At 29.2% G+C, this 23,257-nt stretch overlaps 1 protein-coding gene across 5 annotated transcripts in view; it reads left to right on the forward strand.

Moving 5' to 3' along the window:
- The first annotated feature begins 5,380 nt into the window (after nucleotides 1-5,380).
- The window catches only part of LOC119600388 (zinc finger protein 37), a 37,238-nt gene continuing 19,361 nt past the window's right edge, over nucleotides 5,381-23,257 (forward strand). For 2 of the 5 annotated variants that reach the window (XM_037950572.1, XM_037950575.1), the window contains exons 1-2: nucleotides 6,201-6,782; nucleotides 11,117-12,617. In XM_037950572.1, coding sequence (XP_037806500.1) covers nucleotides 11,732-12,617 — 886 coding nt within the window. In that variant the 5' untranslated portion in view covers nucleotides 6,201-6,782; nucleotides 11,117-11,731. Of the gene's footprint in view, nucleotides 5,413-6,200; nucleotides 6,783-7,794; nucleotides 7,834-11,116; nucleotides 12,618-23,257 lie in introns of those variants that run through there. The other 3 variants (XM_037950574.1, XM_037950573.1, XM_037950576.1) reach the window with 3 other exon arrangements.

Consider the following 23,257-nt stretch of genomic DNA (forward strand, 5'->3'; position numbering starts at 1 on the left):
ATTTGGTACAATCGGTATCACAAAAGTACAATTTTTAATGCTGTTTTGTACAATTTAAAAATTCCCTCTGTCATCTCTGGGATACATACATACTTCCTGTGTGTCTGGTTCTGTTTTCCTTACTTTTCTTTAACCAGCCAATTAATTGCAAACTTTTTTATGAAAAGCGTTTGAAAAAAAAGATGAAATCAATCTGTAACTTCTAAACTGTAAAGAGCGTCACGATTTTCAAAAAAATTAATTCATTATTTGATACGCTCATTGTTGTTGTTTATTTTTTATGAAATTTTCAGAGGTTGTCTCGGATTTTTCTTATATCTCCGTTGTTTATGGATTATGATTTTAGATAGGAAACTTCTAGAAAGCATGTCTGATAGAATTATTGAAGATTTGGATCCCGAAGATATCTGGGGTCTTCAGAAAACTGATTTCAACAGACAGACAGACAGACAGACGGACAGACAGACAGACAGACAGACGGACATGGCTTAATCGACTCCGCTATCTATAAGGATTCAGAATATATATACTTTATAGGGTCGGAAAATTATATTTTGGAAATTACAAACAGAATGACAAACTTATATATACCCTTCTCACGAAGGTAAAGGGTATAAAAATCAGCTGGATTATCCCAGTCACCTTTTTTTATTATGCCATGTGCAAAACAAACAAGTCATATAGTTCATTTGTTGACGAAATTTGTTTCATTTTAATTCATTTTTGTTCTACAGAAAACAAAATACAACCCTGATCAGCTGTCAACTCCTCAAATGTTGAAAGTTACTGAACTTTTCGCGTTACAAACTAAAATGTAAAACTTATTAAATAGAAATGCAATATTCCAACTTTCTTTTGACAAAAGTCTATAACACGTTGCCACGAACAACGCGTGTTGTGTACATCCACCTTTAAAAAGTCTTAGTGGAAAATTATCTCACAGGTTGTAGGGCATTTCTCTTTCCATTTTTATACAACAGATAAAAAAGCGAAGGAAAGCACAAAGCAGAAGCATGAAATTCAAACGAAAAAGGTGAAGAGCTACCTAAAGAACTAAACTAAATTTTGTGAGTATTAAAACAATCCACAAGTGTGTGTGCGGGTAGAAACCCGGAAGCTTACAGGTCGTCACCTTAAGGCGCATGTCACATATACCATCGTAAACACTCCGAAATATGAAAAAAATAATATATATCAGAGAGCGAGATATTTCTAGAGAATTAAAATGTAATGTAGAGCTTCCATGGAGCTGAATAAAAAGAGGATAACTTGACATGGTTGGCAACCGTTTATTCAGACTTACTTATTCGGTAACGCTATTTTGATAGTAAACGAAAGTGTGTTAGAACCGTAATAATGACTTAACAAATGATAGTGAGCAGAATATAAACAACTTGTCCGATTTCCCAGTTAAAACAATTAAGTCCTTCCAACAAAAAGTCGTGAAAAAAATTAAATAAAGGAAATATTCACCCCTTTCGTCTATAGAAGTGAATTTTTTTTCTGAAACTTTCATTCCAATAGAAGGGAAATTGCTATTGCGAAATTGTCATGAACATTTTATTCACAACAGTTGATTTTGTTCGTAGCAGCTGTTTATTGTTAGGAAAATTAAACCAACACATTTTAGAACAGTTCAAATTGATAAAAAAAAAAACGTTAAACTTTATTTTAGCAGAATATTAGTTTCTGAATTCTGTGGCTAGAAAAAATTTTCATTTATTAGAGTTAAGAGTTATTATTTTTAACATGGCTGGAATAAATTGTATCTAAAAAATTTCTTAACTTTAGAGATTTCTTAAATTAAAGTCCAAATAGACTACTCACTTGTTTGTGTAGTGTATGAGGATATTTTGTATTTGTACAACCGCGTGTGGTTTGTTTGTACAAAAAATCCAAAAAAAAATATTTTTATAGAAACATATTGAATTTTTGTAAAACCGTTTTGTATTATTAGTACCAAATTTTCAACAAAATTTATATTTCAAAGCAGAATTGACATCTGGGTTATCAAGAGTCTAAAAAAAAGTAAAAAATCGCTGTTTGTACAAGCAATGTTTGTGTAGCGTGTGTGCAAATTAAAAAAGTGTGTTTGCGAAGCCGCTTGTATAGTCTATTTGGCCGTTTACAAAGAAATTAATGTTATATTTAAATTGAAAATGTGTGGCAACTCTATTAAGCAATTCGTTACCTCATTTTTATAGTGCTAATAGCTATACCCAGTCTGCTTTGCTACCTTAAAAACAATGTAAACAAGTAAAGGTTCTTATATTCGGCTATGCCGATTCTTATATTCCCACCATCAAATCATTGCCGTATAAGTAATATTTATAAATAGCACTATGCGACAAAAAAAACACCTGGGAAGTGATACTATTTTTCTGAAAGGTGGATCCGAGTAGAACAAGGATCTGTTTTTGAAATTTTCCAATCAACTCCAAAATCCTGAGATAAGGGTAAAAAACGGTTTTTTGTACCTTTAAGCACTTATAAGTCTTTAATTTTGCTAAATCTAAACCGATTTTAAGTTTCCCAACGGATTTAGAAAGCAGAAGCTGAGGCCTTTAGAATGACATAAACATATATGATGTTTATTTAGCCTGGAGAAATTTGTGTACATTTCATCGGCAAACATATTTTTTATATTTAGTTTTGATTGTTCAAAAAACAATTTTCTGAAGGATGCTATATATGGGGATAGGGATAAATATGGGCCGATCCTCGTAAAATTTTATGGAAGTATTTATCTTGTTATAAAAGTTATTTATGCTGAAATTCATCGTGATATTAGTATTAAAAGGAGAATTATGGAATTCAAGTCATTTTCTGAAGGAGGCTTGTATGGGGACTAAAAAGGTCAAATAAGTCCGTATTGCTCAGGCATGGGGGGTAATGATTACACAAAGTAATTAATTACAAGGTCAATTACAATTATTTGTAATGTGTAAGAGAACATAATTGGCAAACTTCAATTGCAATTACAAATAATTGTAATTGCTAATGCTTCAATTACAATTACTTCAAATGTAATTATAATTGAAAAAGGAGTCATTACCACCCAAGCCAGGTATGGTTTAAATAATCAGCAGTATCACTAATTATTACAGCAAACTCATTTTTACCGATTTTAGTATTGATCGGACCTTGTTTGACCCTCCCTCAGCAAATGACTTTAAATCCTTGATTCTCTTAATTATATTAATATCACGATGAAATTCAGCATAATTAACTTTTATATAAACCTAAATGCTTCCACCAAATTTTATGAGAATCGAATAATATTTAACACTATCCCCCATATAAAGCATCTTTCAGAAAATCAGTTTTTGAACAATTTTGTATTAAAGAAAGACCGTCAAGTGCTAAAGGATTTTTTGCGTTTTACTCATTAATAGACCTGGTTTTGTAATTAATTAATAAATAGTACGGTTCATATATGAAATACTTTGTAAAACCATCTCCAAACTTGAAAAACGGTTCAAAATTAAAATCAAAAACATGTTCGTCGATGAAATGCGAACATATTTCTCCAGGTATCTTAAACATCATAGATGTCACTTTAAAGGCCTTAGCTTCTTCTTTCTAAATCAGTTAAGAAATTTAATATCGATTATCAACTAAATTAATGACTTATAAGTGAATAAATATGCGAAAAACCTGGTTTTTACCCGTATCTCTCAAAATCAGATTCTTGTTTTACTCGGATCCACCTTTCATAAAAATGGTGTCCCATCCCAGGTATTTCAATTTTCGTTTATTTTGTCTCACTGTGTTATCTTTGATTTTTAGGAATTAGGATAATATCACATATCGATATTATTAGGAACATCAGGGTAATGGTTGGAAGAGGGCCTTTAATGAGGGTCAGTTTATGTTGATTTTCATCGCTATATTCGTATTTTTATGTTATTAATGAGCGTTAAAGTAATTTTCTGATGGAGACCTTAAATGGGGGTTGGGTCAATTATGGCCCAATTGGTTAATAGATATTTGATAATACAAAACTTGCTTATGTTGAATTTCATCGCTTTTTTTAAGCCTTAATAAGCGTTAAAGCCATTTTCTGGGGAGGGTCAATTTTGGCCAGATCATCGTAAAATTGGCTCATTTTAAGCCACAAATGAACTTTATAATCATTTTTTGAGGGTGTCCTTATATGGGGGTAGGGTCAATTGTGTGTCTATGTCCGCCATTATTAAGAACTTAAGTTTTGGAGTCAAAAACTGACTTATGGTAAATTTTGTCGCGATTGCTACATAATCAACGAACCTTTTTGCACAATATTCCGGGGGGGACATTTGTATGGGGACTATATGAAATCGTGGACTGATTTTGCTCATTTTCAGTACCAACATTTTCTAATAAAGAAAATTTTAGGAAAATTTCATGACGGTATCTCTTTTTTTGCGGACGCTATCGTGCCAACAACAGACAGACGGACGGACATAACTAGAATTTTACGAGGACCCAGAACATATATACTTTATGAAGTCTATGAGCAATATTTCGATGTGTTACATACGGAATTACAAAATCAATATGCCCCCATCTTTTGTGATGGTGGGTATAAAAATCCACTTTACTATTGAAGATTCCACCCTAATAGCTTCCAAGATATACGAATTTTATTTTTAATTTATATGGGAGGTACACGCCCGATATTGTTTTACCAAATGTTTTATCCCAAAGGTTCACATGAATGTCAAAGTTGTTCGTGCAAAATTTAAGGATTATAGCTCTAATAATTTACCATATTTACAATTTTTTGTATATAATTTATATGGAAGGTTTCCATCCCCCCAGTAGGTTAGGTTGATAGGAGGATGTATACTACATCAAATCCGAAGAAATACACCTAGGCCGCTATCGGACTTGTTGTGCGCTCCTTTTCATGAAAAAAATATTCCCTGAATGTATTATTTTTCAATATTCAGAAAATCAGTTTCCTGGACGAAATTCCTAAGAAGTTTCCAATCAGTGTTAGTGGGCGTGCACTTAGCCCACAAAAAGTTGCCTATAGTCCAGTCATTAAGCAGTCTATTAAGCCCAAACAAACAAACAAACATACATACATACATTATTAAATATTCATACATACATTGTTAAATACACTTGTAGCGTTTTTTTCTACGATTGAGAGTGTGTTTTCTATAAATACATATGTAGTTTTTTATTCTCCTTCTCTTTGGTTATTTGTTCTTGTTTTATACAATTCAAATATGTTGCGCGGCTACTTGTTGTATGCGAAAAATATTGTTGTGGATTTTTTTGTTGTTTGGTCTGTTTAGAAGGGTTGCATTTTGCAGAATCTTTAGAGTTTAAACGCACACAAATGTACTGAAGGCGACAAAACTTATTGAGTAAAACAGTGCATATTTTACGGAGTTGGATAAAGCACACAGATTAATTAAGGTAAGATTATTATTATTTTTCTTTTATAATATAATTAAATATCAATATAAAAAATTCAGTGTGTGTAAAGGGTATGTTAAAGACGTTTAAAAGTGCCTTTATATATGTGAACGTGTATTTGTTTTTTTTTCTTTCCTAGTGGTTTAAATAAAAAATGCACTCTGATACAGTGGGCTTGCAAAAGGAAAGTTGTTAAATGTTTTCTAATTTTAATCTTTCGGACTACAAGAAGACTTTCTATCCAATAGAAAACATTAATGATACGTTCATATACATATTTGTGACAAAACACTTGTACTCTATTCAATACTTTTCCAATACAATACAAATATTCACTTTCAAAAATTACAATTATTTTAAATGGTAAATAAAACGAAATTTAAATATTTTCCCATTGCAAAAATTTACAAAAAAGAACTATTTCTATCACCCCCTATGAGATAAAAACACCCTCTTGAATTGAAAGCGACATGAGAAAAAACAAATATGTACTTTGATTTTAAACATGTTGAGCTTGCAACTACACGAAAAGTCTTTCTCTCTTACTCTCTTATTAGTAAAATAATACTCTCTTCTATGCTAACAGTTCTCTCCTAATTTGCTTTCTTGTGATATTTCTCTAGTGATACAAGTGTTAAAAATACTCGCATTTGGTATGAAAATTGCGTAAACCTATAATGCAAAAAGAAAACAATAATAATAGAAAATTTCACATAAAGATACAGGCGCGTTCACAGACACGATTAGAGGAGGTTGGAGCGTTATTGTTTTGACGACGTCGACGACAACAACGTTCGACGACCAACAGTTGAAAACCACTTTGTTATTTATCAGTAGAAGGGAGTGGTACGTCAAAAACTGACGCACATCCGCAGAAACTGTGCAAAAAACATTTTTAAAATTTTACTACTAATTCTGTTTTTCCATTTCTAAGTTCATCATTAGTTAATAACAATAATAACTATAAAACAAATAACTAATAAATCTTTTCATGATTTTCAACTAAACCAACAATCAAGTTCTCGGCAGACTATTTTAAAACTTCTTCGTAAAAAGGACAAAAAACTAATACAATTTTATTAACCATAAAACCGAAGGAAAAATCAATTATATTCAACAAATCAATGGTTTTTATGCCTGTTTTTACTATTTTTGTTTTTACTGTTGCTATCCAAACTATAAAAAATCCATTTAAAAAGTTCTAAAGAAAATATAATGAAACAGTTTTTCTTTTGTGTGCTTTTAAAGTGATAGTGGTGTTGATGACAAAGAACATTTTAAAATAAGTACTACAATAAAATAGAACCTAAAAATATAATGAAAAAAATAAAGAAAAAGTTAAGCTGGTCATAACCTCAAAACTAAAGAAAGTGAGTGAGAAATTTTATACATAAACAATATAAAAATAGGAACAGAAACTAAAAAAAAAAAAACTAGGAAAAAGCAAATCTATTTAATCCTTAAAATTCATTAAAGAAAATGTTGAGAAATATAATAATAAAAGGAAAAAACGAAACGAAAAGCCATTTTTTTTTCATACAGAGTGATTACTTAATATCCTTTTTAGCTTTTCCTTTTAACAGTAGTAGTACTGATTTAGTAGTAGTAGAAGTAGTGTTGTGTTTGATGTTCTTGTTATAGGGTTTAAAATGTACTTGTTATCTTTGTTATTGTTGTGGTGGTATATTTTGAACCAAAATGTTATTGCTTTTGTTATCATTTTAGCGGGGAAGTTCGGTGAAAGGCGGTTAAAATAAAACAAACACATATTAAGATTTACAGACAAAAACAAATACACTAGAAATAAGAAGCAAAATCTCTGCACGAATTTCTGACATGAAATCAGCATTCGTATGTTAAACTTCGTGTAGCCTCGTTCTTCACGAGACTTTTTTAGTTTTTATGATTAAACTTTTAGGAATACAATTTTATAGTGACAGAATAAAAAGGATTTATTAAAGTTGAATAGAAATATACAATTTTATTAAATTTCCCGAAATAATGCAATTTATTTAAAATAATCAACAAAACAAGTACAGGAAATAAAGCATCAATAACCGTAAAAATTTTACTCTCTTGCTCCTGCTTTCATTCTCAATTGCTATGACTGCATTGTCTAACAAACACATACTCTCACATTTGTACTATAAACATGTAATAAATGAATAAGAGAACAAACGGGACGTGTCGCAACGGTTCTCTTGTCGTTGTTGTTTTTTTCAGATTTTATTTTCGTATTTTAATAACACACTTGTTTGCTCTACTTCAATGCACAATAATAAACAAAAGCAACCAGTGTTGCCATACTCAAACCAACAACAAAGAAGAGAAGAACACATTAAAAGGAAACAAGATTAAGAAGAAAAATAAAATATGAAAACATATCAAATAGAAACACGAAAAAACAAGAAGAGAAAATCGGTAAAAAATTCTATAAGTATTGTTTTTTCTAAAGATATTTTGATTATTACAGTCAGGGCGGCGAATCACTTGAACGAATATATCTTTTATATCAGATATTGGGGATTTTAAAATTCTAAACATAAAAAAATTAAAATTAAATCGAAATACCAAAAAACAATAAGTGCAATGGAATCGGTAAAAAATCAATTTTTTCTAACGAAAATTTACTTGAACCAGATATTAGGGGATTTCAAAATTCTAAAGAAAGGAAAAGAAGGCAATTCAAATCCAAAATTTTAATTTCTAAATTAAAACTTATTCGATCCATACTGAGCAAGATGCAGAACATTTAAATTGACATCCATGTTACCCGAAAATTCATATAATGGAAAAAGTCTTTTTAGCTTTTTGGACAAGTATACGACAGAGAAAAGCAATTTAAAACAATTTATAGGTCGAAATGGAGCTTAGTATAACACGATCGTTATAAAGTAATTTTTTTCTAAAGCATTATGAGCTTCCTTCCCACTCCATTCTTAAAACTGTGAAATCTATTGAACAATTTTTAAAAAAGCTTGTAAAATGGGCTTCTCTGTGAAAATCATTAGTTTTGTGAACAAATGTGATAATGTAAAAATTTTCTTACATCTGCATTGCTGATATAATATTTAACTTTTTGCAAGCTAAAGATCGATTTTAAATAAATAATATTAACCTCCGTATTCATAATGGTCAGTAAACTATCACACGATGAGGTAAGCCAAAAATGGCGATTAATAGGATTTTGAAAATTGAGTTTTTAGTAAAATTTGGTACCGAATTAGGTATCACTAGCACTAAAAATATATTTCTTTTAAACTGATATTTAACATTTTCCGACCCTATAACGTAAATTTGTATGTCATGGGTCCTTATAGATAGCGTAGTCGATTAAGCCATGTCCTTCTGTGTTTTCTGAAGACCCCAAATATGGGATCCAAATTCTGTCAGACATGCTTTCGATATTTTTACCTGTTTTTTTTTTTAATTAAATTTTTTTATAAAATTTCATAAAATACTTGGCTTGAGGAAAAATCTTTTAAAATTAAAATGTGTAAACTTAAAAAAGTAAAATTAGTTTTTCCCAGTCAAAGTTATCTTCTATTTAAATTTTGTAGTAAAATTTTTGAAATTTATATTTAGAAAAGGCTTTTGACAAAGCCAATATTTGCGTAAATTATTTTAATTCATTAGATTCTAATTAAAGTAATTTTTTTCATAAATGTAACAAATCTAAACTATGAACAACAAATAATGCACCAACAAAAAAATAATAAACGAAGAAGTAAAATATTGTGTTTATGTTGTAATCAAAATATTCTGACAGGTGGTCACAGATGCTAAAAAAACCTAAAAAATAATTTCCTTTATTGTTTCTGTTGCTACAAAAAACAATAATAAGTTTTAAAGCAATTTACTGTTGTTTATCGCAGTTACCATTTCACTTCCTCTGATCCTGATGCCATTTTGCTTTCAGTTACCATTTACCGTGTTGTGTAAATTCATTCATTATTACTGTTAATGTTGTGAAGACTTCGTTAAAAATTCAATTAAAATTTCTATGGGTAAAAAACCAAGAGCCAAATAAAACAATAAAATATACATGTTCTTTAAAAATTATTTCAATCGCCATTTATGCCGTTAAGTTGCCCTTTTCAGTGTTTTTTATACCATCCACCACCATTTTTGGCGATAGAGGTAATACATAAGATTGTCCGATTGAACGTTCGGTTTTCGCAACGGAGTTTGGTTTGGTGTTTGGCGAAGTTTTTACTTTGTATAAAATCTTTATTTAAAATATTTTTAAATCATGAATGAGTTTTAAAAAAGTGCAAAAGTTGAAATGAGTTATCGTACATCTTGTTTGTACAATTAAATCGAATAGGAATTTAAGCTCAAAAATTAAATTTTCTATATTGGTAAAATCATAGCGCCTTTATAAATTGTTCTGCTGTTTTGTAAATACATAAATATATAAATATTTTTTTAATTGGCTCTTTTCATAATTGGCCCTTTTTTCTTGCTTAAAAGAAAGCTTATACAATTTCCTTAAAGGGCTTTATAGTCCCATAATGGTATGCGAGTGGGATATCTATCAAGAAAATTATTTTGTAACTTTGTTTTTTTTTACTCAAAAGAAAGCTTTGACTGTTTCCTTTAAGAGCTTTGTGGCCACTTAGTCGGATGCAAGGCATATCGTCACCTAAAACGCAAACGGCCCTATCTAACATTTTTAAAATTTTACAGGAGAAGCAAAAAACTATTTGTTTCTATCAACGCGACTTATTTGTAGTGAATAAACAAATTGTTTAATAGTGAGTTGTTATGATAGTTGACAATGGCGTATATAAAATGAATAAATTGGACTTTTTACCTTTAATATTTAAATGTTTTTGTTTTTTGCCAATAAAATCGATAATTTTGGGAGGAGGAGTCCAATTTTTTGTGTGGACATTTGTTTTGATGCAATACATTATAATCAACAATAAAACCGATTTTGAATTTTTGGTTAGTTAGGGCCGTTTGCGTTTCAGGTGACGATATGTGAAAAACATAATAATATAACTAACTCAAAAATTTTGCTTTTGGACTTAAAATATTTGTTATAAATATATCCTACTCGCATTCCACTAAGTAATCACAAGGCTTTAAAAAATAGAGGACAATTAAGTGCCAAATATTGAAAAAAAAAAAATTATTCTTGAGTTAAAAAATAATTTTTTGATAGATATCCCACTCGCATCCCATTGTGGGACTATAAAGCAAAAAAAAAGGGCCCATTTAAAAAAAAAAATATTAAAAAAATGTTTAAAAAATTTAAAAAAAAATTCGAAAGAATGAAGAAATGGCTATCTAGTTCAGATAGCTATTTGGCCAATTTTTGCTAGGACCAATAGATAAAAAGTTACACTCATTAGAATAAAACCCTGTATGACCAAAATGTATAACATTGACCCCCTCTAAGTCCGGCAGTTCTTGACCGATAGAGCTGAAAATGTGTGTCTGACTAAATATTGTTGACAGAATTTTTAATAAGTAGTCATCAAGTTAACACAAACATTGAAAGCTTATATATAGTAGGAACGCCACTAATAAATGCAAAGAACAAGAAAATTATTATATTATTATATTTGATTCTGAAGTTTAGTTTGCAACATTTTAAAAAAATACTACTTAAAATGTCTTTAGAAAAATAATATATTTAGTTAAATACATACATATATAACAATTATTACTTTTTTTAATTCTACTTTTATTTCAGCAAAAATGTTGACGGATGAATATTCAAAATGATCTAAGTTCAAGTAAAACTGTTTGTAGTTTCTCAAAGTCTATTATAAACTATTAAATGTATTAATTATACTATAACGTTATTCAAAAAATTAAGCAAATTAAAATTCTTTTAAAATGGAATTTAAAGATATATAAAATAAAATTTTAGTCAACCAACACATCGAAAGCAATACCTAACCTGTGAAATACACAACTAAAAATAAAAAAACTCTCTTATAAAAAAAACTCTAAATAAAATTAATAAAATATAAATCTTTAAACTGTTACTAAAACCAATGCCGAAATAAGTTTAACAAAAGAAGAATATAATGACAACATTCTCCGAAAGGATTAACTTGAGAAAATAATAGCTAAATGTATGTGTGTCAACGCCAAGTACATATTTACATATATATATTCACACTATTGACTATAGCATCAACAAAAATGAACTCAAAACTTTAAAAAAGAAAATATGGAGTAATAACCAGACTCAAAAAAGCAACAAATACATCCATCACTATAAAAAAGGCAAACGCCAAACAGGATACAAGAAGGAGCTGGGACAAATAAAGAAAAAAAGGAACCCGTTAATGCCACAAAAATGTCTGTGGAGTGTATGGTGGCTGCAAGTAAAATAGTGTTGGCAAAAAATACTACCACTACATACTCTACTACAGCTGTAACAACACCTGTAACAGCAGTAGCCACATTTTCTAACCAACAGCAACTGCAGACGCAAAGTGGAACGACGGGAATTATTGTCAACCAAACACAGCGTCGCACCATAAAAAATGCAAAACAATTGCAATTACGTCAACAGCAAATGGTGGTGGGTCAACATAAGGAATACCAAGAGGAACATCAACAGCAACAAAAAACTCAGCAAACCGCTACAATCTATATTGTTAAAAAATCAACGGATTTAAACAATGTCAGACACATAAGTCCCCTTACTTCTACAATCAACAGTACCAAAAGCCACGTTAGCGGCTTCAATACCAACACTGGCACAATTTTCTCTACTGATATTGTGGTTAATGACAACATTAATAAAAATGCCGCATATCAATCTATGGAACATGATTTACCAGTAACAGTGCCACCATCATTATCACCAGCATCAGCTTTGCAATCGACATCAATCTCAGCACCTCAATCGCCTTTAGCACTTTCAAATATAACTTTAGCAACACAACCAGCTCTAGCTGTAACATTGTCCAGTGACAATGAGGACAATATAGAACTCTGCGAACGTTTGGAATGGTCAGCTGCTCAATCTTTAGTGGAAATGAATGCCAAAGATAAACAGCGTCGCAGCACCAATATTGCACCAAATTGCAACATTAACTATAGCAATAATAAAGCTAGCAGCAGCAATAGACGTAATACCAGCAACAGCACCAACATGACTACACACAAACAACAACAATTTATACAACTGCCAACAACTAATGAGTACTTAACGTCAACTTCCAGTAATAAAATCGGTAAGTTTTTTCAAAGAAACATTTTATAAACTATGAAAAATATACAAAACTTAAAACAGAATCTCCTCCATGATTCTGAGGATTTGTTTCAAAATATATGTTTAAATTTTTATGACATAAAAATACCCAACAACAACACTTTTGGAAATGCCATATGCAATATTTTTTCTATTTTTGTAGACAATTTGTCAGATATTATGCATTAGGGGTAACGTTAATGGGTTTTTGTTTCCATTTATAGTGATTTTTTAATTTGATAAAATTCGTTAATATGAGAAACCCTTTAAAATGTATCTGACAATGATTTAGTGCATGTTGGCAATTGAATTTTGTCCGAAATGTTCGAAATTAATTATGCCAAAAACTTTTTTGTTTTAAATTGTTTTTACCGTGATTTGTTGGAAAAATATTGCTCCCTTGGCTCTTTCGTTGCTGACTACTTGGCTGTAAGTGCCACCTCATATCATATATATGTTTCAATGGGTGGAATATGTATGTAGTAACGTTTCAAGAACCATGGTTGACGTAGTACTTAGCCTCCCCTTCCTCCAATATCGGTTCATCTATGGTCCGATATACCAGGTGGTAAATGAGAGTCCATTAGGAGTTTCATTGTCTCATCCATATCATCCAGCCTACTGCCCGTATTATCGTTCATAGATTCCGGTTGGACATGAGTTTTGGTTAGAATTTGTTGGCGATTCGAACCAAAACTCATTTGGCGATTCGAACGATTTTCTTATATTTAAAAACATCTGGCTATATATAAAAAATAAGAGCAAAATTGTTAAATTTAAATAGCTTTTATATTGTAAATAGCTTTAATACCGGGAAGGTATACTACTTTGTTTGTTTATAATTTTTGATTAAATTAATGAGAATGGATTTTCTATTGATAAATGTTTTATTTAATTTCGACAAATATCATTTTTCGGTATTTCATTAATTTCATCACGAATATTTTGTTTGAGTTGCTCAAGCGTTTCTGGTTTGTTCGCATAAGCCTTGCTATTCAGATATCCCCACAAAAAGAAGTCTGGAGCAGTCAAATCAGGCGACCATAGAGGCCAATCAAGATCACCATTTCTTGAAATACCTTGTTGGGGAAAGAGATTTCGCAGTAATTTCAATGTAATTCTGGTTGCATGCGATGTTAATTAAACCCAAAGCATGCAGTTGTGGCGTTAACAAGTTTTCAATCATATCACCATATCGTTCCGTCGCGGCGTTGAATTGAGGTTGATGGATCGGTTTGAGCACTTTCTTGAGCAGTATTAATGCTTTCAGCCGATCTTGTAGTACGTTGTGGTCTATGCTTGGAATGATAGAATGTTTTAACGATTAAAACACGTTGGTTTATCGAATATTTTTCGACAATGAATTGAATGACTGCCAAATATGAACTGTCAAGACTAATGTTAACCAAAATGCCGCAAAACAAAGTACTTAGTATACCTTCCCGGCGGACACCCTGTAAATAACCACTAAATATTTTTATTAAAAAAGAGATAAAATATAGTCTAGAAATGTTAGAGAGTACTAGAATTACGCCTACTGTATTTTTCAAACAGTTTAGTTTTTATAATATCCCTGATTGCACAAATATGTTCAGTTATATGAACATATGTACATTAGAATGTCCCGTGGTCCACTTTTTAAACGATGCATATTCATGTGCTAAATATGAGAACAATAAAAAATATTCTTTTTGAAAATGGCTTCAATTCCCTATAAGCGATTAAAAATCTTGATCTCAGTACAATATGTATAAAAAGAATTGCCTGTAATATACTCAAAATGGGTTTAAAGAAAAAACTCTATACAAATTTTAAAATTATTTTTCCAGCATTCAGCTCAAAATTATGGAATTTTTGAGACATATTTCAAAAAAGATTGGAGATATTTTATTTCTCACAAATTATATTTTTCTCAAAGACCGTTCCTCGGGACACTCATACATACGTACATCAGTTACCTATGTATAAATATGTATACGTATGTACGTATGATTACTATTGATTTTCAATTTAATGACAAGGCTCATACGCCTTTTATTTTTATTTTATTTTTTTTTTTCAAAATGAAACAAATTAATTCGTTAAGTAAGAGTTCAATATTCGCCTTTGAGAAATCTTATATACCCTTCACTATGGTGTGATAAAAATTGTATAATTTTATAACATTTCAATTTTATATTTTCCAACTCTACCGCCATTTTATCAATAACAAAACATACAACAACTAACACGAAACGAACAAAACTCAAAAGCCAACAAAAGACGCAAAGTAATAAAACCAACATACAACTACACAAGTTTTCGTCTTTAAGATAAGCTTAGTTGGTTGTTGTTGTTTTTTTATTCAAAGCTTGCACAAACATTCTCTTTTTTTGATGAAATTTTCAGAGTTTGTCTCAGATTTTTGCTTATATCTCCGTTATTTGTGGAAGGATTTTGCTGATTTTGAATAGGAAACTTCTCGAAACTTATTGAAAATTCGGATCACGTAGATATCTGGGGTCTTCTAAAAACTGATTTCAACAGACACATAGACGGACAGACAGATAGACATGGCTAAATCGACTCCGCTATCTATAAGTATCTAGAATATACATATATACTTTATAGGGTCGAAAAATTATATTATAGAAATTACAAACGGAATGACAAACTTATATATACCCTTCTCACGATGGTGAAAGTTATAAATACTTACTGAAGGTTTCCCTTGTATTTTTGGAAAAAGAAGAATAAAATATAGAGAAAATGAAAACAACACCACAACAAGGCAAGGTCTTTAAATGCGGTGTTGTCATCTTTAAAATTTCAAAAAGCACCAAATTAAAGAAAAAACGAGTATTTCTCTTACAAAAGTACTAAGAGAAATATTTTCCTATTTTTAAAGAAAAGTTTTGTATACTAGAACATGTTATAATTTGTTTTAAATTCAGTAGATCTTGAACCAGTGGAAACAGATACAGTTCGAATTAAAAGTGTCAACTATAAGAAACTAGCAAATATATTAAACCAAAAAATAAAATTTAAAAAAGTATTTTGAAGGCCCATAAATTATATTGTTCAATAATATTTGAATATAGAAAAAATTTACTGTACAAAACTAACAGTTTAATGGTATGATACAAACAATATAATTTTATTTTATATAAAATTTTTTTCTAAATTAAGTAGATATAGAACCGTCTTAAACAGATAAATTGAAAAGCAAACCTTAGAACTAATGATGTCACAAATACATCATTCTGGGATTCGCAAGCGATCGAAATTTCTAGTAAAAATTTTGAATTTTTTTAGGTTATAAAATATATATTTTGGAAATATATGCATACATACACTTCAACATATAAAAAGGAGTAGGAAGGTGCAGTCGGACATGGCCGACCTATATACATGTTTATAGATAAAAATAAAAGAACAGGAGTTATATGGCGAATATGATTTCACGGAAGTAGTTCTGAAGTCCTGAAAATAATGCAATATTTCTTGAGGTTATGGTAATTAAGAATTATATATTAAAAAGCTTGTTTTTAAGCCTAAACACCTATAGTGGGCTTGTGCAGATGTTACTAAATTTTGTATTCATGTTAAAGATCGTAATGCTTAAGATAATTTGATGAATCCTATTGCAAATGATAGAAATCGGTCTGTTATTTCCCCTAGCCCCTATAAAATTGTGGCTCCCGAACATGTGTGGCTCCCGGATCTCATAATTATGTTAAATTACCAAAGAAATCTTCATAACTTGCATTACTTTACTCAAATGATACAAATAGAAACTGAAAAACGTTTTCATCCCAAAAACAAAAAAAACGAATAATTCAAAATCATGGAACAGACAATATACATATTTAACATTTTATAGATGATATAAAATTAAATCAAAATTACCTTAAAATATTATTTCGATACTAAATTGAGTGAAATTTCGAAACAACACTAAAAAAGTACTAGGCAATTTGTTGGCGTCAAAAAGCTCGTAAAAAGCACTAAGGTGACAGTGCTAAAAGCACAAAGTTGACATCCACATCCCTTTGGAGTGTATTCTCAGTCTCTAGCAAATACTACTACTAACGTTTCTTATTATTGTTGTTTAACTTCATTCATTCTTATTTTGAATCATTAATGCCCGTTCAGATACAAACTACAAAAAAAGGATAAAATTAAAAACCATTTTGACAGCACAGCACGCACATTTGCGATAAAAATTTGACAAACAAATAAAAATAACGAAACGTGTTATAGGCCACCTGTTCGGCCAGGTTTCTAATATATATTTTTCATTCTCATTTTCTTATTTGTTTTTATTTTTATTTATATTACATTCAATCTTTTAGCAGTTGTATTTACGTAAGTACATATCGGAAATACTTTTTTATTTATTTTTGATTTTAGGCTTCAAAAAAATTATGAAATTTTTTTAATAGCACATCAACGATACTTTATGTGAACATTGTCTAACATCTTAGAAGTACAACTATTTTCTCGTTAATAATTTTTAGCAAAAGCCGCCAAAGTTATACTTGTTAAAAGTTCAAAGTTCAAAAAAATTCCCAAAATGACGTTTTAAACCGAAACTCAAAAATATAAGCATGGATGTAACCCACAACGAAGGAACAAATATATAAATGAAATTAACCCAAATATTTTAAAAATTCACGGAAAAAATATTTATTTATAAAACTAAGTCCACATTTTTACCGATTATTTAACAATGCATTTTTTAATTACATTAAATCCGAAAAGGTTATAGATTTTGCTATAGACCTCATAAATAGCAAACTATAAGTATATAATTTTATTAATTTTAATTAGCGGGTTGGTTGTGCTTCATCAATTTTTCTTGAAAAAAAAAAAAAATATTGCGTTTTCTGCGCACGAGAAACATTGATGCATTTTCTTTTGTGGTTAGCCAATAACTACTTGTTTATAATTATTGCATTTAATGCAAAATCGTACTTTTTTCTAACGGCTTATCTTTTTGGTACACGTTTCGTTGTCAGCTACCGGTTGATGTTTAATGTTATCAATTTAAATTAGCGGTTTGGGTGTGCTTCATCGATTTTTGTTGTAAAAGAAACCCGGAGTATTCAGTGCACGAAAGGCCTACCAATCGCTGGTAGGTAACTGAGGACTATTCGAAAAAAATATGTATATTTTTCTCGTGTTTAGTACATTAATAGGCATCGATTAAGAGGTGTTTTTACATGAAATTCTTAAATAAATAATTTTAAATCAATATTTATTAATCATATGTGCAGTGCACTAAACGTATGTAATTAGATAGTATCAAATAACTCTTGAATTTTTTTCTATTAAATTCGTTTTTTATTTCTTTTATACATAATTTATAACAATTACATGTCTTTCTGCAATTTGTTTTATTTTTTATTTATTTATAAATTCATAAGTTTATTTACATACATTTTGTTCAGTTGTTTTGTGTTCCTCCTGCCAATGTTGTTGTTACTGGCTTGTTTTGTTTTTATTATTACAATAAATTATACCACGTGCTTTTAATTACATTTAAAAGTAAAATACGGAATACATACATACATACATACATACATACATACATACATACATACATACATACATACATACATACATACATACATACATACATACATACATACATACATACATACATACATACATACATACATACATACATACATACATACATACATACAGCTGTGTTCAAAAAAATAGGAGTGAGACTTCAAAATAATTGTGCAGGTTATTTTTAAAAAGAAACATTTACGGAAATCCAATATTTTTTCACGATATTTGTTTGTTAGGTGTTTAAAATAAAAAACGAATGAAATTTTTTATATAGCTTCATTAGTTCTTTTGTTATTTACTTTTTCGGAATCCATATCAGATTACGACTGTTCAAAAAAATAGGAGTACGGTATATTCTCTAACCTAAGTTAGACTAATTTTCATCATTCGTAGTAAATATTAAAAATATTGTATAAAATTCTTGTATTTGAATAAATTTAAGCAATTTTAAACACAGTTCATGATTATTTCATTTAAAATCATGAAAAAAAGTCAGAATTTACGAAAGGGGAAATCTGTTTAAATATCTTGGAAATTATGAAAATATCGCGAAAAGAAAAATAAAATATCTCAAGCTAATTTGATTAAAAGATTATTTGAATACTTAAGAAGTAAAATTTTTTAAAATCTCTCATAAAAACTAAACATTTTATGCAAAAATGATAAGCGCTAACGGCAAGGTTTTAAAATTAATCTCATTAGGGCGTCCTAAAATATTGAAACTAAGCCAAATTGTAGTTATAAAACATCGTGATCAATATTCAATTAGTTCAGATCAATTTTCAAACAAAATTTTTTTGAAAACATTTAATTTCAGACCATAAAGCATATAGTCAAATCCATAAAGATTGCCAAGTACCACATTTAGAGGTGGTTTCATACATGGATGAATTTTTAATGCAAGAATACGACAACAAATTGTGTTTTTAAATCTAAATGAATTCAGAAAATATATTGGAAGTCCATTAATCGAAAAATATTAAGCTATAACCAACTTTCAAAGAAGTAGTATAACAGGAATGATTCAAGACGGGTCTTGACAAAAAGGGTATGGCCTAATAAATTGTAGAATTGAATGGTAGACCAAAGGTTGTAGGTAAACATATTACCCCAAGATATGTTCTCATATTCCCAACAAACAAAGTTGATAAAATGGCGATGTAGTCTTATGAAAACATGATTGATTCCAAAATGGTGGAAGCACGTTCCATAGGAAGTAGGCAATGATATGGTTGTCGACTTACTGATTGTAAAACAAATCGTTAAAAAACCTTGCGTATAACGTCTTTTAAGGGTTTCCCAATAAATTACAGCATATTTGTGGATAATCGTCCACGATATGCGTCATCAAGCTCCTCAAAGCCGTTGTCGGAAAGACATTAAGTTCTGGAGACTCAGATACCCAAATTCTAAATAAAAACTTGACAAAAATAGCTGATGTTGTATTGCTACACACTAATTAATAATATTTTAGATGAAAGTTCTTTCTTTTTTGTTTTTATTTTAAAAATATTTGAACTTAAAACGAATACTCCTATTATTTTGAACAACAGATTTTGTATATAAATTTAAAAAAATATATATTTTTTAAAATAAATTTCTTAAATATTTAAAATAATGATTATAAAAATTAGAGAACAAGTTAAATAAATAAATTATAAAAATATTTTATTTAAAATCTAAATCTTTCACTAAAAAATTTATATTTAAATTTTTTTGAAATTTTTACTCCTATTATTTTGAACGCAACTGTACATACATACATACATACATACATACATACATACATACATACATACATACATACATACATACATACATACATACATACATACATACATACATACATACATACATACATACATACATACATACATACATACATACATACATACATACATACATACATACATACATACATACATACATACATACATACATACATACATACATACATACATACATACATACATACATACATACATACATACATACATACATACATACATACATACATACATACATACATACATACATATGTATGTACATTGAACATACGTATGTGTTCTTTTTTTTTTTTTTTTGTTTTCTCGTTTGTTCTTTAAACTGTTGCTGTTTGCTTATTTATAATAAAAAACAGCAACAACATAAAGTAGGATTATCTTAAGCGTATTTTCTGTTACTAACAACAAACATTTTACTCAATTATTTAAATATGTATTTTTTATGAATAAGAAAATTAAAAAAAGGAGAAACAAACAAATAAAAAGGGAATTCGTTTAATGAATCATTGACGAATTTTGTTTACCCTTCAGAGATACGAAATGTAAATAGCTCACAGAAAAGCAATGATTTTTAATGAAATTTTTGCTTTAGAAATGGGGATAATTTCATTCATGTCTTAAGTTTTTTGTTTTGACCTCTGTTTTGCCACAATCTCCAAATGTTACAAACATTTCTACAACTGCATGATATACCTCCAAAATTTATACGACAAAATGCCATAAAAATAAACAGGAAAACTGTTGCCTACTTTTTAGTATTTTACTTTTTATAAATTTCATAACTTTTTCTGCTGCCTTTCCAGATAGCGAACACAAAAAAATATATTTTTTATGTTAATGCTTGAGGTGGTAACGTTGTCACATTTAAAACTTTAAATATTTTCTCATCTTTAAGAACACAAACACATGTATTTATGTACATGATCTCTAACTTGAACAGAGGCATTTACTTATAAACCTGTACCGTTTGGCAGATTGTTTAAAAGAAATAAGTATTGTGAACATATCTGCGGGGGTGGAGTTATGGAATAATTGGAGGGAGAAGCATTCGCAACATTTCATAGTATTAAAAACGCAAAAAGAGACGCACCCGCATGGAAATTGCTTTATTAACCAAATTTAATGGCACTCTTCTAATAAGCTGTTTTATATTACAATTCGACGACTACAACTACCAAAAACAACAATGAAAAAAATGTTAACAATAAAAGCAACTAGAACATACCCACCAAAAATTTAGACTATTCCGCACACGCGTTTAAAGAGTACTTCTCGAAGGACTAGGATTAGTGCAAACCTAATCCAAATATATGTGGGGAAAATATAATTCACTTAACATTTTGATATCCTAGTTGGAGACCACGTATTCCAATAATGTTTGCAGGGGAGACCTTTTAGAATTACCCAAATGGACCCATCTTTTACAGGGTATTAATACACAAACACATACATACATACATACATACATGCATACATACATACATACATACATATATTATACATACATACATAATACATACATACATACTACATACATACATACATACATACATACATACATACATACATACATACATACATACATACATACATACATACATACAGCATACATACATACATACATACTACATACATACATACATACATACATACATACATACATACATACATACATACATACATACATACATACATACATACTACATACATACATACATACATACATACATACATACATACATACATACATACATACATACATACATACATACATACATACATACATACATACATACATACATACATACATACATACATACATACATACATACATACATACATACATACATACATACATACATACATACATACATACATACATACATACATACATACATACATACATACATACATACATACATACATACATACATACATACATACATACATACATACATACATACATACATACATACATACATACATACATACATACATACATACATACATACATACATACATACATACATACATACATACATACATACATACATACATACATACATACATACATACATACATACATACATACATACATACATACATACATACATACATACATACATACATACATACATACATACATACATACATACATACATACATACATACATACATACATACATACATACATACATACATACATACATACATACATACATACATACATACATACATACATACATACATACATACATACATACATACATACATACATACATACATACATACATACATACATACATACATACATACATACATACATACATACATACATACATACATACATACATACATACATACATACATACATACATACATACATACATACATACATACATACATACATACATACATACATACATACATACATACATACATACCTACATACATACATACATACATACTACATACATACATACATACATACATACATACATACATACATACTACTACATACATACATACATACATACATACATACATACATACATACATACATACATACATACCTACATACATACATACATACATACATACATACATACATACATACATACATACATACATACATACATACATACATACATACATACATACATACATACATACATACATACATACATACATACATACATCCATACATACATACATACATACATACATACATACATACATACATACATACATACATACATACATACATACACATACATACTACATCATACATACCTACATACATACATACATACATACATTACATACATACATACATACATACATACATATACATACACATACATACATACATACTACATACATACTAATACATACATACATACTACATACATACATACATACATACATACATACATACATACATACATACATACATACATAATACATACTACATACATACATACATACATACATAACATACATACATACTCATACATACATACATACATACATACATACATACATACATACATACATACATACATACATACATACATACATACTACATACATACATACATACATACATACATACATACAACATACATACATACATACATACATACATACATACATACATACATACATACATACATACTACATACATACATACATACATACATACATACATATAATACATACATATAATATAAATTTATTCGTTACTTTATTGATGTTTTATATGGATTTTCATTTAA

Source organism: Lucilia sericata, unplaced genomic scaffold (genome assembly GCF_015586225.1).
Source record: "Lucilia sericata isolate MDLA Ls3-8-SP2 unplaced genomic scaffold, ASM1558622v1 Contig000112F_arrow, whole genome shotgun sequence".
NCBI lineage: Eukaryota > Metazoa > Arthropoda > Insecta > Diptera > Calliphoridae > Lucilia > Lucilia sericata.